This window comes from Idiotropiscis lumnitzeri, chromosome 18, assembly GCF_059441095.1.
Source record: "Idiotropiscis lumnitzeri isolate Australia: NSW breed Sydney's pygmy pipehorse chromosome 18, RoL_Ilum_1.0, whole genome shotgun sequence".
Lineage (NCBI taxonomy): Eukaryota > Metazoa > Chordata > Actinopteri > Syngnathiformes > Syngnathidae > Idiotropiscis > Idiotropiscis lumnitzeri.
The window spans coordinates 2,254,106-2,270,311 of NC_142408.1; the positions used below are offsets into that span (position 1 = coordinate 2,254,106).

The 16,206-nt window shown below is 41.7% G+C and overlaps 2 protein-coding genes and 1 long non-coding RNA gene across 3 annotated transcripts in view; 1 reads left to right on the forward strand and 2 right to left on the reverse strand.

Moving 5' to 3' along the window:
* LOC148318926 (leucine-rich repeat-containing protein 75B-like) overlaps nucleotides 1–3,173 on the reverse strand; it is an 18,600-nt gene extending 15,427 nt beyond the window's left edge. Inside the window, exon 1 of the mRNA XM_088281482.1 lies at nucleotides 2,601–3,173. Within this exon, the coding sequence (XP_088137608.1) occupies nucleotides 2,601–2,885 (285 nt within the window). The 5' untranslated portion in view covers nucleotides 2,886–3,173. The remainder of the gene's footprint in view (nucleotides 1–2,600) is intronic.
* Nucleotides 2,929–13,986, forward strand: LOC148318927 (glutathione hydrolase 1 proenzyme-like). Its single transcript, XM_088281478.1, has 13 exons — nucleotides 2,929–5,481; nucleotides 6,733–6,925; nucleotides 8,148–8,278; nucleotides 8,374–8,463; nucleotides 9,346–9,538; nucleotides 9,626–9,789; nucleotides 10,288–10,437; nucleotides 11,633–11,769; nucleotides 12,194–12,381; nucleotides 12,460–12,587; nucleotides 12,712–12,824; nucleotides 12,897–13,010; nucleotides 13,258–13,986. Exons 2-13 carry the CDS (start codon nucleotides 6,759–6,761, stop codon nucleotides 13,399–13,401), a joined length of 1,719 nt encoding a protein of 572 aa, XP_088137604.1. The 5' UTR covers nucleotides 2,929–5,481; nucleotides 6,733–6,758; the 3' UTR covers nucleotides 13,402–13,986.
* Nucleotides 3,945–15,470, reverse strand: LOC148318928 (uncharacterized). Its single transcript, XR_015839763.1, has 2 exons — nucleotides 15,376–15,470; nucleotides 3,945–6,039 (listed from the first exon to the last, which is right to left on the reverse strand). It is a non-coding gene; the product is annotated as an uncharacterized LOC148318928 (long non-coding RNA).
* Between the last annotated feature and the right edge of the window lie 736 nt (nucleotides 15,471–16,206).

Below are 16,206 nucleotides of genomic sequence, written 5' to 3' on the forward strand. Positions count from 1 at the left end.
CGAGGAAAACTCCCATCAGCATTTTCTCCTCCTCTGGCTTCTGACTTGATTTATTACACTGGACCTCGGCGGAAGTCCCGGCATCCAGGCCAGCTCGCCCTATGAGACGCATTATTTCATGTGGAGGCGATTGTATTACGATACAGCTACAACGCTCACAGCTCGAATTCCAAGAAGAAACTTGGCCCATTCCCAGTTGGAAAAATATCACATTTTCCCCATTTGTCCACATCTGCGTTGGTGTCGTGGTTCATTCGGCTGATTTATTTGCGGCCAGCGTGGCATTGGTTGATCAGTGACGGTGCATGTGGGTCCCCTGGCGACCAGTTCAGGGTGTCGTCTTGTCTTTTTGCGCTCGCACCTTCCCGTGTGACTCAGTACAGACTAAGTGGTGTTGAAGATGACGCTTTGAGATTGGGAAACGTATTTTTGAATGTCATTTGATATCAGAAGCGCTGCCTCATCCCACTCGCGCGCTTCATTCGAATGCAATTGTTGCCAAGTGCGACCTGATCCAGGCCAGCGTTGAGGAAATAAATACGTGGAAAGGTGATGCCACTTTTTGTACTGAAGTGCAGCAGTAAATTGCCTTTTAATTGCCTCGTCGACATGTAATCAAAAGAACGGAGCCTCGGGAGAATTTCAACCAAACGTTCTGAGTCTGTGAATGTGAGTGAAGGTTTGCTTGTCTTTATGGATGAACGCCACTCTTCTCACCAAAAGTCATTTGGGGTTAACAAGAGACTAAATCACACGCAGTTATAAATGTGAGAGTGAAGCAGCCATCCAGAAAATTCTTTGAAAATCATTGTGAAAAATTGTGTTGCCTTTAATTCAACATCATCTTGACTCCATTTGTATTCGAATTACTCACTCAAGAAGAAAACTGCGGTGCAATCGGTAAACTGTAGAACAGTGTTAATGCTAACAAACAACACAAAATGCCATAGATGGGCTAATGAATGGACTTGATAGCCGTAACAATTTAGAGTTTTTTTTTAAATTTTTTTTTTTTTGAACAAGCCAGGCGAAATTTAGCTCCTCTTGACTTATAAAAATATTCACAGTCAAACTGTATCACTCCAGTATCTTGCTGCTGACACCAATTACTACTTTCCTATGAGCCAGGACTTTGGAGCCACTTTGTGGCATTGTAGGTTGCTTTTAAAGTGTAAAAATAAGACGGGGGAGAGCCCAGGATGAAAGGATCCTTCTCATCTTAAGTGAGTCACTGCGTAAATGCTGCTAATGTGCACGGACAAACGCATCGGTCAGAAAGTCTTCCAGGAAGTTTAGCATGAGTCACATCCTTTCAGCATCATGCAAATATCAATTTAAAGACATCTGATCATCCCACACCCTACTTGACATTCTGCTTTAAAGCTTTCATGGCAACACACAAGCATTGTTTCTCACTTTCACCGTACGGTGGGGTGGATGTATGCCACATCAGCTGCAGATGGGCCGGAAGTTACTTTCAGGTTGTTGTTCTGTTTTTTTTTTTTTTTGGTTTGTTTTTTTTCCTCTCCGCCTGACACCGGGGAGTTCTCTTGATCAAAAGTGCTCCCGTCAGAGCATCCTGACTGTTCCCCGCCTTTGATCAGAGCAAAGCTACCAGGAGGAAGTGGAAAGCTCAAGCTGAGCTCTAAAAACGGTGCTCACTCTCGTCTCTCTAGTTGGGGTAAATCCGCCCCACCCCCACCCCGTGGAAAGTGCGGATTAAAAGTGTGGAAAGAGTTACGTAATCATATGGATATCTGATAAGTATGTCGAGTTATAGGCGGCCACGAAGATGACACAAAAGGGGTAGCGAGGAGCAGGACTTGAGTATAGCAAAGCTGTGAAGCAGTTCAATTTTATTTTAGGAAATTTATAGTGGGTTATTTCGAGCTCAATTTGGATTTTTGTTCAAAAAAAAAAAACGGACGTGATGACATTTTAAGTAATGCAAAACACATTTCGCATTTCATGTCTGGTTTTCAATCCGTTGTTGTACTTTTAAAGGCTTATTGGATCATGTGTTCTTTACGCTCTTCAGATTGGATGGTCTTGCAATTTATACTCTGAGGCGACTTAATTGTGCTGAGCCTTCCAGCCACCACCAACCCAACAAAACTGTCAAAAATGGCGATCGTCTTCAGCTCTTTAGCCCACCCAAATCCAAAGCAAATTTGCTGGGTCAAGATAATTAACCCAACCTTGGGTAAAAGTTAAACAACCTCTTCACAGAGTCGGTTACAATGATACCAGTGATTTTTGGGAATGTGGATTTTTTTTTTTTTTACTGTTAATTTTTTTGTCATGCCTTATACGTGTTGAATACTAGGAGATGTACTATTTATTTACGGTTTCTGCAATTCTTGTTAAATGCAATCGGGATTTTCTTGCTTTGTACACGTGCATCGTGTTGCTGATGAAGTTAATCTATTATAACAACTAAGTCTTGTAAATGGTGTTTAAAAACTTTTGTTGCAGAATGCAAGGTTTGCGAAGGTAACCTCATCTAGAATAAACTTTGTGCATGCGCGCAATAAAAAACTTGAAAGTGCGAATAAAGTAGGGGGGAAAAAAACGGTATCCCTAACCCAACACGAACTTACCTTTCTCAGCAGTTTTAGCACTTCGGCCGCTTGCTCGGACCTGTGCTCTCGCAGATGTCGTTGGATGTCGCGGATCCAAGCCACCCGCTTGACGTACGGGCTGTGGTCGCGTTTGCGCAGAATCGCCGGCAGCTTGTCCGACTTCAGCATCAAGGAGGTAAACAACAGATCCCCTCCTCCGCCTCCTCTGTCGCTTTGCACCGACGTGTCATTCCTCTGCCGCCGTCTCTTGGTCCATTTACTTTCCAAATCGAGACTTCTCTGCCTGCTCAACTTGGACCCCATCACTCCCGAGAGCACGCGTCGTCGTCGTCGTTGTTGTTGTTGTTGTTGTTGTTGTTTCGTGTAAACGTGAAGGCAGCCGAAGCATGACGGTTTCGCAGCCAAGTGCTCGCAAACGTATCCACGTTGAGGAAAGTTTGAACGCAGCACAACGTGACTCAAACGTGACAACGGTCTGCGCGTAGAGTCGACAGCACCTCGTGCCCCTTTCTTCCCCTCGCATCTACCGTGCACGCGCTTTTTGCTCTCAACCAATCAGAAGAGAGCACTCTAAACAGCTGCTGTCATGACCTCTCACAACAAAAAAAGCATCTCCCGAGTCTCTTGACGACATGACACAGGAGAATAAATGCATTTGCAAGGAAAATATTGGTTAGGACCCGGGGGCGCAGAAAAGGGGGGAATCAGAAGAAGGATTCGAGGGGACCATGATCGACAGGGTCCCAGAAGGGCCCCTAATAAAATTATAATACTGACAAAGTAATATGACACTCAGTAATAAACGAAGAGTTACCCATATGTTTCATTTACAATGTATTTGTGGGAACAGTAAATGTTGTTTAGGAAACGTTTCCAACGCCCCCCCCCCATTTACATAAAATGGCTCAGTCCACCGCTCCAGCCTAAAGAGGCTGACAGCTTTTCACTTATCAGACAGTGAGTCTGAGTACTTGAGCTGTCTTTGGGCAGTAGGCGGGGTGCACCCTGAACTGGTTGCCGGTTAGCTTAATGCTAACAGACAACACAAAAACCATTGGGAAGCTAATGGCTATAGCTTTGAAAGTTGCATGTTGAATTATACTAAAGTCGTACTCACAGACATATATTCTTGATCTTCCACGAAGAATGACTCATATTAAAGCATCTTACTGACTTTATTATACTGCCTCCTGGTGGCCAATGCAGGGATACTTGGTGGAGCAGTACAATTAATTGGAGTTCTGCATTAAAACACCATGCACACAGTTTACCCATTTTGGATCTATTCAATAATATTATTTATGTTTTTATAAATGCCGATAATATTGAGTTATATTTTTCCTGGATGAAACAACAGCGAGAAAATCAAATGTGTGTTTATTTTGGGGCAAGGCTAAAACAGATTAATGGCATTCCCGTTCAATGTGGAACTCTTCACAAATAGATAGAGTGTGTCCAAAACTTTAAGCCTTAGCCAAGATTTGCACTTGTTGTGAAGGAGTTTGAAGGCCATTCAGTAGGCGTCTGCCTCCTCTCTTGTCAAACACACTTCCGTCCGATTGGCCGAGGTCAAGAATGGGGGGGGGGGTTGCATTTTGACACCTGGTTGGTGCGTCCCGTCGCATTCCCACTTGTCAGGAATCCAGCACACCATACCGGTTAACCACCACCTCCTGTTCTGGTTCGGTTCTTCGACCCTCTCTCCTCCCCTCGTGGTGGTTGGTCGTTGGTGGCTCTACGTTCCGGGTGAGGTGGCGCTTCATTTAACATTTTGTTGTGCGACTATACCAAAGGCCAATGTTTGACGTGCGTCATCTCATGTGGCGGAGAGTTAATCTTTGTCGCAGCGGAGTTGAACCGTCTGTGCAGATAAAGCACAAGTCACACAGCTGAATGCGGATTCCTCTCAGGTTCTTAATAATTAATTCATGGTCAGTGTGTTCTTGTTGTGGTCTGCCAGTTAGCGGGCGTTTGGATTTTATTTTTTTTATTTTTCATGGGGCACCTGTTAGAGTTTGCATTTGTCACACTGTACTACTAATTATACTATTTCCACTACTTCTGCTAAATTTAGAATAAGAACTAGTACATAATACAAGTAATAAAATTGCCCAGACCAGGCGCAGATGGATGGAGTGTTTTGGTAACCTCACCTCATCTGAGAAAAAAAAAATACATTTAATTTTAAATGAAAGTGCATAAAAGCATTACAACAATATATATGTCCTGAAAAAAAACACAGTATTTAGAAAATAAAACATTAACAAGGTTTATTCATTTAATTTTTTTTCACGTTCGGCGGGCCGGTTTAAATTGATTAAAGGGCCGCATGTGGCCCCTGGGCCATAGTTTGCCCATGCCTGCTTTTAATAGTACTACTACTGTTAGCTACTCTTGCTCCTAAATACTTCAACTGGGATATATAAATTATATGAATGTGTATATTACTACTTATAACACGAAATACTACTTCTATGGGAAATATGAGTATTAATACTGCTACTACGACTACTACTACTAATAATAATAAAACCATACAAAATCATGTCTCCAACCATTCATTCTGCTACCACCACTAATAAATATGGGAGTGAGTAGAAAAATGCAAACGCTGCTGAAAAAAAATCCAGTTGAAAATGATTTCCTCTCATGTTGAAAATGATGAATTCATTTCAATTTGCCTGCGTCACGCGATGCGGCGTCAGTGTTCTTCTGGTGATCTGCGTTTCATAAAACATTTTTAACGGTGGGCCGGCTTAAGGTTTACGACTCCAGCGATAGTTACATATTGAAAAGCCACAGTGAGTGAGTGTCGCATATCACCTGGTTTGCAGAATGTGGCCAACATAACGACGAGGAGCAAGCTTTTTGTTGCAGAGGACCCTGACACGAGTTGAAGGTAAGACCACATCACACTCGCCGGTTGTCAACCTTTGGAATGCAAAACAATTGAATCCTACAGTCTGTTGAGTGATGCCGTTACCCTAAAATGGACAAAATGTTGCAGTAATTTAGTTTCAGGACAAGTCCCAGAACAAAAAAAGTCGCTCATCTGATTAAGATTGAAATCCAAATATAAAGGTTATATAAAAATGGAATTACAGCTTTTATTTTTTTTTTTTAAATTGGATTTTCGACTATTATGGTCCAACACGAATATTTAATTATGTCATGTAGCAGCTCGCGTTCTTGTGTAGTTGGGGAGGGGTGACTCTAGTGGGATGCCCAAGTGCGTCATTGGGTGTTATTTTAACCATGCCCTGGAAAAAAAAAATCATCGTCATCGACTGCTTGTTGATATTATTTAGATAGATAGATAGAAAATATTTTCACCGACCGACGCAAGGAAAATAAGAAACTCACAATTGCTAACACTGCTTCCTGAGTCTTGACAAATATGGTTGATTGCAGTGCAGCTCAGGTGTGTACAGGAGGCTCCGCCCATACCTGCGTAGATCTAGAAAAAAAAATCTAAATAAAATTAAGCACAGCACCAGGCATGGACAGAACACAGATTTTGGACAGGGATCAGGGTTAAAATTTTGACAGAATACGCAATCACGGAAAAATGTGTGGGTCACGTCAAAACTGTCCTAAACATATCATCCAAGTGACGGGAAAATTTGCTTCTTCTTCTTAGCAAATGTTGGTCGTAAAATTCGTGACTATCGTATTATAGATTGATCGCTTGGTAAGCCATCCATGCATCCATTATTAAGGGGTTATTTGAATTCATTTGGGGGGGCAAACCAGAAACATTTAACAGAGGTATCTTGTTTAATGATTACGGATGTGGTAGGCCGAAAGTGCAGAACCTTGAAGCCTTTTGTCAGTCATTAAAAGCAGTAAAAGTCATCTAAAATCGATTCAAATACAGAATTAGACACCGGTGTTCTTTTGGATAAAAGTCCTGTAGTGTCTTATTTTTATTTATTTATTTATTGCAAATGATGCCAGTCCATTTTTCGCTTTGAGTTATTTTGTGAGAAACCTACATAATATTTTTAAAAGAAATTATGTACTGGTGGTGTTGTATTCAATTATGTAAACCAGAAAAAAAGGAGGTTATTTATTTGATTTTATGGATGTTAATCTTTCGAATATTTTTTTTTCCCTTTAAATTCTTGACAATCTATTGAATTGTTTTCAGATTTCCGCATTTCCACGGGCGTCGGAATGGTGAGGGTGACGATCGTGTTAGCGGTGACGCTGCTACTGCTGGCGGCAGCGGCCATATTTGTAGGCGTCTACTTCGGCGTGGACAGGAAGACGCACCCGAGTGACCATGTGTACTTGAAGGCGGCCGTGGCGGCGGACGCCGGGCCGTGCTCGGTGATTGGCAGGCAAGCACGCACAATTTGCAACTCCGCTTTATTCTTCAAATTGATGTCATATTATATCCTTGTGTTGAAATTTTAGGTGAGAGTTTTTATCCAATAGGAATTCAGCTAGCTTGTGTTGCCAGGCAGATTTCATAATACCAGTGGCACGCACTATTCGTCCGAGGCCTTCAGATACAATCGTGCAGGCGTCTGTTTTGTGTCTCAAGGGGTTTTCACAGTTAATAGACAGTTGCGATAGCCAATCAGATCACGATTTGATGATCTCGCTGGCCTTACGTTGAAGGCGATGAACGCGTCTTGTGATTGGATACTCACTCATGAGGGGACATCGCTATGCGAAAAATCGTAACTGGCAACCGTTCGAAAATCTAAAATATAGTCTTGCTTTTTTCAACCACAATGGCCGAAGGAGGGAATTTAATTGCAGATGCGCTTGCGAGGTAATTTTCAAGACGGACCTTTCAAGAGAAACTAGTTCGTCCAACACTCACCCAGTAGTCCGTAAGTGTCTTTCCGTGTATTATTTCTCCAGCTGTAGTGTCATAAATGATGGCAATATGAGGGGGGATTTATTCAAGTCGGAATAAGTGCGACTTCACGACCAAATACCACTTCCGCTACGATAGCAAATTCTCATCATCACTGAGTGGGAATTAAACCGATGCAAGTCAGGCAAAGAAATCATCCCTGACTGCTATTAATACCCCTTCCATGTCTCTCTCTTCACACACATTCATGTAACCCAACTCAGACTTAACGAAACCATAAGCAATATATACATTACGGTACTTCATACACTTTCATTCCCCGCAATAATCTAATGACATCCAGTCGAGGCATAGCGAAAGATCTAATTATATGCATCACACTCAAGACTTTCCTGAGAGGATGAGGGAGTCTTTTGTCACGCTTGCACGCTGGTATGGAAACAGTTTACGAGGCTTAACATCGGACTCAGGGAACATGTAAATGACTTGCGCATGCATGCGACGGCTGCAAAATGAGCACAGATGGATGAACAGTGCCTGTCGCGATTTTTTTTTTTTTAATGTAGAATAGCTGGCACCATAAAGCTCTTGTAATTCATTTTTGTTCACAACTCAAAGCCACCCCAAAAAAAAAAAACAGCCAAACAGCTTGAATCTTGAAAGGCTCACAAGTCGGCTCACTGGTTTCTCAAGGCATTGTCGTTCTAAAAGTGAAAATTCTTTTTTTGAAACAGTGACACACTGAAGAAAGGCGGCTCCGCCGTCGATGCCTGCATCGCCACCTTGCTGTGTGTCGGCCTGATGAACGCTCACAGTATGGGCATCGGGGGAGGGCTTTTCATCACCATCTACGACGCAACGAGCGGTACGTTGCCATTTCACCCAGAAAAAGCTTTCCTGAATAACCCGCTCGCACATGCTGCGCGCCCATAATAATGACGCTGCATGCAACACGCACAGGCAAGGTGGAAACTATCGACGCTCGGGAGATGGCGCCTCGCAACGCAACAGAGAACATGTTTGGAAACAGCACTGATTTGTCCCAGAAAGGTACTTTGGGCTCTCCAAGAACTCGAACTCCAGGTTGTTGAAAGCATTTGTAAAACCAATGTTGTTGGCAAGCTCTGGAGAAATCTTACGCATCTGTATCTTGATTAAAGTGGGAAATGCAATGAATATCACAGCAAAGCCCTCATATTATTATTATAATAATATTAATAATAATAATAATTATTATTATTAAATGACAGGCTGAAGGCTGTGAGGTGCAGGACTGATATTCTTTATTTTTTTTTACCACTTGTGGTCACCGCCCTCACATTCTACACTGTAGTATCTGCGACAGCGAATGCGTGCGTTCCTTTAAAAGTCGGGCCCAGCAGGTTGATTGACTTGGAAGTCTGCGAATGAGAATGTAGAGCGGGCTAAACCATTTGTTGGCTAAACGGATAACACTCCGCGTGCGGGGTGACGGACGGTGTCAGTCGAGAGCATTGGCAGGTCGTTTAAGAAATTGCCTGTTTGCTGAATTTTGTACTGCTTGTTTAATAAAGCGATTGAATGCGCACACACAGCTTCGTGGACAGAATATTCCCTCTATCCCAACCACATGTGGCGGCATTTCAATTTCTTTTAAATGATACCAAACTTTGAACCGTCTCTGTGTTATACGTACTCTTTCCTCTTGAATCTCGCTTATTGCTTCGGCGGTCTGCAGGTACAATATTCATTCGGACTCGTGGATTCATGTGGGAAAAAAAGAATGCACTCTTAGATTCTCAAATGCTTTCTTTGATGGCGTGCGATCTGATAAGAAATAGTATCACTACTGTATTACAAGCCGTTCCAACTTTTATCATTTGCTCGCGTCTCTCATACTTCACATAATTAGGTCATAAAATGATCCGTCTTGCTGGTTTTATGGCTTGATAGGAGGTTTATCCATCGCTGTTCCGGGAGAGATTCGAGGATACGAGCTGGCTCACAAACGCCACGGCAAACTTCCTTGGAAGGATTTGTTCCAGCCGAGCATTGATCTGGCAGAGAAAGGATTTCCTTTAGGCAGGGCGCTCGCCTCAGCTTTGGCCAAACTGAAGGCAACCATCATCAAAGATTCTGCCTTGTGGTGAGTCATGAAAATCATCACGCTCATTTTCAGGCTGTGTTCATGGGATCTTTAAACAAAAAAAAAAACATTCCATGTCCTCGGCAGTGAGGTTTTCTGCAGGGATGGCGGTGGCGAAGTCTTGCAAGAAAACGACACCATTAGGTTTCCCAAGCTTGCACAAACTTACCGGCGAATAGCAGAAGGGGGCGCTGACGCCTTCTACCATGGAGAAGTTGCAAAGAATCTGGTGGCGGATATTCAGGCAGCAGGTTATTTTTTGTTTTCATGACTGACCGTCTTCCAGAAAATAATTATTGTATATTTTCTCAGCAGTTTTTGAAAAGGGGTGTGGCCTACTTAGGTAACTGGCCATTTTTCACTCTTGGTTATTGGCACATATAATATAAGAGAAAGGGAATGAAGAAAATAAGTTATTGTCTTCATTTTAATGTATTAAGTATTTTATTTTGCCAAATTTAGGAATCGGCATTGGCCTAAAAAAATATTAGATATGGTCAGGCCTACTTTCTATATATGTTTATATTTGGATGGATGGTACATTATGTCACGTATCTAGTCAAAGCTGTCTTTTACATAAAAAAATATATATTCATATTTATATCTTTGTTGATTCAAAGGCATGAACGTTCTAAAGCGTCACAGCAAACTGCTCCCCTCTATGCGGCGTCTAATTTTACCGCCGTGACGGATTTGTATTCCAGATTGAGTCCAAGCACATTGACGGTGTTTGTCTCTTGCCTGCGTAGGCGGAATCATCACAATGGAGGATCTGAGGGATTATGTGCCCGTCTTGGATGAGGAGCCTTTGAGCGTGAACGTGGGGGAGTACACCATGGCTGTTCCCAACGCCCCCGCCAGCGGCCCTGTGCTCTCGCTGATATTAAACATCTTGAATGGTAAACCTTGGATGCTCTGTGCAAAAAAAAAAAAAAAAGCATCTTGTGTGGGCGAAGGTACACTTTCATGTGAGCCGCCTTCACTTTTGGCCAACCGCTCGATCGCAACGGGAATGACTCCGTAAAGTTATTTCGATCGTCTTGAACGACATTGGACAACAATATCATCAGCCACTTTAAAACGATCTTACGTCCACTGTGGCTGGCTCCAGAGAAAAAAAATTCCCTTTGAAAATATGTGCCTCAGTGACAGTATCTGAGGGTTAGATTACGTTCTAAAGTCATTAATTTCTTCGAATCTTCTTTTGCTCTGACAGGGCCACCCTCTCGCTGGGGCTCATGCATAAACTTAAATCTAGCCAATTTGGCTCTAATTGGAAGAAAATCGAGCTGGTGGCGGTGAGCGGGCCAAAGTTTTTTCCTGCGTCTGACATCCAAATGAAGCCATCACCATCCGACAGGCCACATAAAACCTATCAAGCATGAACATTATCCACTCATTTCATATTTGTTGCATTTAGGCATTTTTGTATTTATATGTATTTATTCATTTGAACTTTTTGTCATTTATGCAATTAAATAATTGGATAATTGATATTGTTAGTATTTTTTTAAATAATTGTATAATTAACGTATTTTGACAAATTAATAATAATACAAAATCTTAATAAAAGCATCATCCCCATTATTTTAGAATTAAATTAGTTTTACATAAATAATTTTTTACATAAAATAAATTTTCAAAATTGAATCAATGCCTATTTTATTAATCAATTTGTTAGTTATTATAATAAAAAATATTATTATTAAGAATTAAGAATATAAAATTTTATTCTTCACAAATGACAAGATGAGGATTTATGAAGTTATTTTACATGAATCAGAAAAGTTTGTATAAATTTTTTTTTTCATGAGTTGGTGAATGAAATTAATGCTGTATAACACAAATTAAAAACTTACAAGGACATTTTTTGAAAATAAAAAATCACTCAAATTATGTGGAAAATATAATAAAATAGTTTAATAAAAATATTGAATAATTTACTATTTGCATTCATTAAAAATATTTTACAGTTTCATTCACTTTTGGAGAAAAAAATTAATAAAACAAACTCATTTTCCAAATGACTTTATGGCCCTGCTGTCTTGTTTTAAAAATGAAACTCTTTCTCAAGAGTACCAACATTTTCCACAGGGTACAACTTGTCGTCTGACAGCGTGGCGAGCACTGAGAAGAAGATCCTGACGTACCACCGCATCACGGAGGCCTTTCGCTTCGCCTACGCAAAGAGGACCTTGCTGGGAGATCCGGCCTTCCTCAACATCACCAACGTAAGGGTCCTGTCAATCATTCCAAGCTCCTCCCCATGCCATATGCGTCCTTCTCGAGCATTAACCTCAAGTAAATGAGTCATGCTTATTATGTAGTCGGTTGAAAAATGCGGTTACTCTTTACCTTTAGTGACTTGAGTACAGCTATTCGATTCAGTTGTCCGAAAAACAAGAAATAACTCTGAACCTAAATCACATGCTTAATGACCAGGATAATATTTTTGCGACGCTAATCATGCCAATGCTGACTTTGATTCGAAGTGAGGAAAATTGATCAAATTCGGCTCAATTATCAGGATGTGAGTTGGTGTTGGCAACACAGAAGGATTTGCTCTTGTAAATTGTAAAACATTTACGATAGTCAGCATGATTAATGGGTTTCCTTGATCACATTTGATTTTAAAATATTTTTCTCCTTGCAAAGTTCATTGAGAACATGACCTCGCAGTCCTACGCCGATGAGCTCCGAGGAAAGATCACGGACTGGACCACTCATAACATGAGCTACTACGAACCCGAGTTTTACCTCCCCGACAACCACGGCACCTCGCACCTCTCTGTAGTGGCGGAGGACGGCAGCGCTGTGGCGGCCACCAGTACCATTAACCAATTGTATGATCGCTCAGCGGAGCTCTTCAGCGGAGGCGTGAGAATGTTTTTAACGTTCTGTTGGTTGCTTTCGACACACAGTTTGGGCTCTAAAGTCATGTCGAGGTCAACGGGGATCCTCCTCAACAACGAGATGGACGACTTCAGCTCCCCGCTCATCACAAACGGCTTTGGGGTGCCTCCATCACCGAATAACTTCATCAGGCCAGGTTAATTAGTCCCCTGTGAACGACTTACTGGGGAGTTTTGACCGGCTCCATCTATTCCAAGATAATGGCACCCTTCTGGGTTTGATAATAACTGACCCCTACTATTATTTAACGCCGTTCAAAGGGAAAAGGCCAATGTCTTCCATGTGTCCGGCCATCCTCTTCGACAAGCACGGCCGAGTGAAGATGGTGGTGGGCGGCTCCGGTGGTACCAGGATCACAACCTCCGTTGCTCAGGTAACCCATTTTCACTTTATTCTATCTTTGGGTCTACTTTGAAAACGGTTGTAATGATGAAATGTATCCTAGGTGATCGCCATGGCGCTGTTCTTCGATTACGACCTGAAGAAAGCCGTATTCGACCCGAGGCTCCACAACCAGCTGAGTCCCAACACAACTGTGGCCGAGCCAGACTTTGACCAAGTGAGGCTCGCTAACAGGAAAAAATATAAACGGGGGGGAAAGTCGGCCACGGGACTCAACAGTTCCTAAGTCAAGTTCTTTTTGCTGTTATGTAAATGAAAATTTAAATAAAATTTAAAACTATAGAGGAAAACAAAAATAGATTTATTTTTTTCCAAAACTGTTGCGATAAAATTATAATGAAATTAAGATTGAAAAAAAATGCAGCAAGTGTCGTGTTTTCTTGACATCACGCTTGTCTTGGCAGAACGTCATTGAGGGTCTGTCGAAGAAGAACCACCAAACGGAATTCAAGTCGGCCTCAAGCGCGGTGCAAGCGGTGGTCCGCTATAAGGACGGACTCCACGCTCAGTCGGACCCTCGCAAATGGGGGTACGCGGCGGGCTACTGAGCTCATCGGCGTAACGCCACTGTGATTAGAAATTAAGATTAGAGACTCTGGAGACTTCTAACTGTTGTCATTTGCGCCAAACACTCTACCAGAAAGTTTATGATTGTCTATTTTTTTGTAAAAAAAAAAAAAAAAAAAAAATTAACTTGCTCCTGGTGTCTGCCGTATTTGGACATGGTCGTCGTCCTCATAGCTTTTAAAACGAGGCACTGTGAATGTTTAAAGGACAGCCCCGCTGTGACCTTGTCGGGTCATAAAAGTGTACGATTCCTTGCCGTTTATGAAGGCCGATTAGTAAATCAATAACAACGTCATTGCTGTCCATTAACCGATGCTATTGTCATACGAACAATCGCTCTCGAGAGGACCAAATTATCTCTTTGAGATTATTTTTGAACCAATGGGACAGAAATTCATTTTTTTTCCCCTCTAACTCCCTCTTGCACCCAACATTGCATTCGTAATTTTAGGACGTTGTATTTCTGTATGATGTCGATGAAGTCATTTTACTCGTGCAAAGCACATTAAGTTACATTTGTGTATGAAATGCGCTACAAGTATGAATAAAAAGCAGTAAGCACCGTGTACACTTGTCCATTTTCTACTGACCATGGATGACATCTCACGCTTAACAGAAAAAAAATCAGTAGCTCCCAAACTTAGTAATAAAGATTCCCACTTGCTGAGCATCTTGGCAATTAGTCATTAAGAAGACAAGGAGACATTGGAGTCTGGCTGTTTCATGCCTCCAAGGCCCAATTAAGAACCACCTCAGGTCCACACACGTATTGCTGATACTTATACAACACACACACACAACCACACACACAACTTAGTCACTCCACCTGAACTGTGTGTCTGTGGTGGTTGGAATTCGATTTTGGACGGTGTCAAACGAGCGTTGTAATTCAGACGACAGACCTCGTTACGGCATTTTTGAAGACGCGTCCACGGCACAGTCTTGCCTGTGTCTGCCCTGGTAAAAGCCGCTTTGATTAAAACGACTGACATTCAAAGTGACTTGCAATGACAGCAAACAAAACATGTGAACAGCGAAATAACATGAAGTGCAAGAACTCATGTTGTCTTGCATGTCATTCCAAATCTGCAAAAACATATTAGGCCCACTCACGTTGTAACAAAATCGGACCTGGTGCAAAGAATAGAATAGAAAAGAATAGAAATCCCTTTATTGTCATTGTACTCAAGTGTGCAACGAGATTAGAGGGCTCCCCTCTCCAGTGCAATACAACAATAATACAGACAAATATATAAATTAGATAAATAAAGAAGACAGTGCAATGGAATTCAGTACTGAATAGGGCATATAGAAACACATCACAATGCTGTTTTGCGAGGTTAGGGTGGTCTCGTGTGTGTGTGAGAGTTCTGCTGATACCTTAATTTAAAATAACTTTTGCTTAACATTTTATTGTGTATTATTGTCCTGGCATGAAAATGCAGGAATTTAGTTTTTTTTCCACATTGATTTTGTTCTCTGGTACTCTTGATACATGCTGCTATCCTTTATTTCTCTCTCATTATGGTAAACCATTTCACGCAGCAAATTTTGAAAATTATTTTGCTCACCCATGTGGCCCCTCATGATGCACAAGATAGGAATCACTGGCTCTGAGGCTGTTGGTGGCACAGTTGAAAGACAACATTTATAATGCCCATTATAATATTCACTGTGACGGTACGTTTTAATACATCACCTTGTCCAAAGCGGGTTCAAATTTCACTTTTTTCTTGGCATGGACTTGTACCGTGGGAGCAAATAAGGTTGAAAATTGTCACATACAAACGTGACAATGCGTGTGCGTGTGTGTGCGTGCGTGCGCACAGAGGGCAAACTGAATGCACATAAGACAACCACAATGATGCCATCTAGTGCCAAGACACTACAGTACACATTTAGAAGAGGAAACTTGATGGAGTATGCCAATAAATAATATACATCCATCATCTTACCTGCTTTTCCTCACGAGGGTTGCGGGCATACCGGAGCCTATCCTGGCAGCTTCACATTTTCAGATGGACTTGCTTGGAAAAAGCAAGAAGTCGCCCCTTCTCACAAAGGAGAACCACATGCCAGTATCTCTTCGGTGATTGGACAACCGTTTCCTCGCCCTCGCTATCCAATCAACGATCAGCAAGAGTGGAGCTCGCGACGAGGCTCCACGAGCAGACAGTACAATAAAATATAACTTAGCTTATATAACGCATTTCCCAACAGCTGGAGTTGTAATAGCCAGATACATGTATAGATATACATACAAGTAGAAATATGTCTCGGTGTGGCTAAGGTCAAAACCCCACCCCCAGAATGTTTGACTGAAGTACAAACGCTTGGGCCACATCACAAAGTGATGTTGTGAACTATTACCTCCCTAAAAAAGCTTTTAATTTTTAGGACTATGTTATATTAATAGTGATCATTTAGTAGGCCTACAATGCAAAAACATTAAAGTGTCATGTTTACTACTGAGCTATCAGATTTCTTCATCACAATTTATAGTAATCTGTCAATCACTTAATCTTGTGGAGTACGGGTAAATGTAACATGTATAATAAATGTAATGTCAATAAGAGTACAAGCAAGGTGACTAACACTAAATCAGGATGAATTCCGTCATAGTAGTTTTAAAATGAAGAAAAATGTGAAGGCCGAGTTGTTTAGTAAGTCGTGGGGGAGGGCGCCAAATTGGATCTCCTGTCTTCTTTGAGGTCCGCTGTCTTGTGATATAAAAGCCGGTTTTGTAGGAGGGGACATTCACTTGTTACTTGAGCTTGTACTATCCA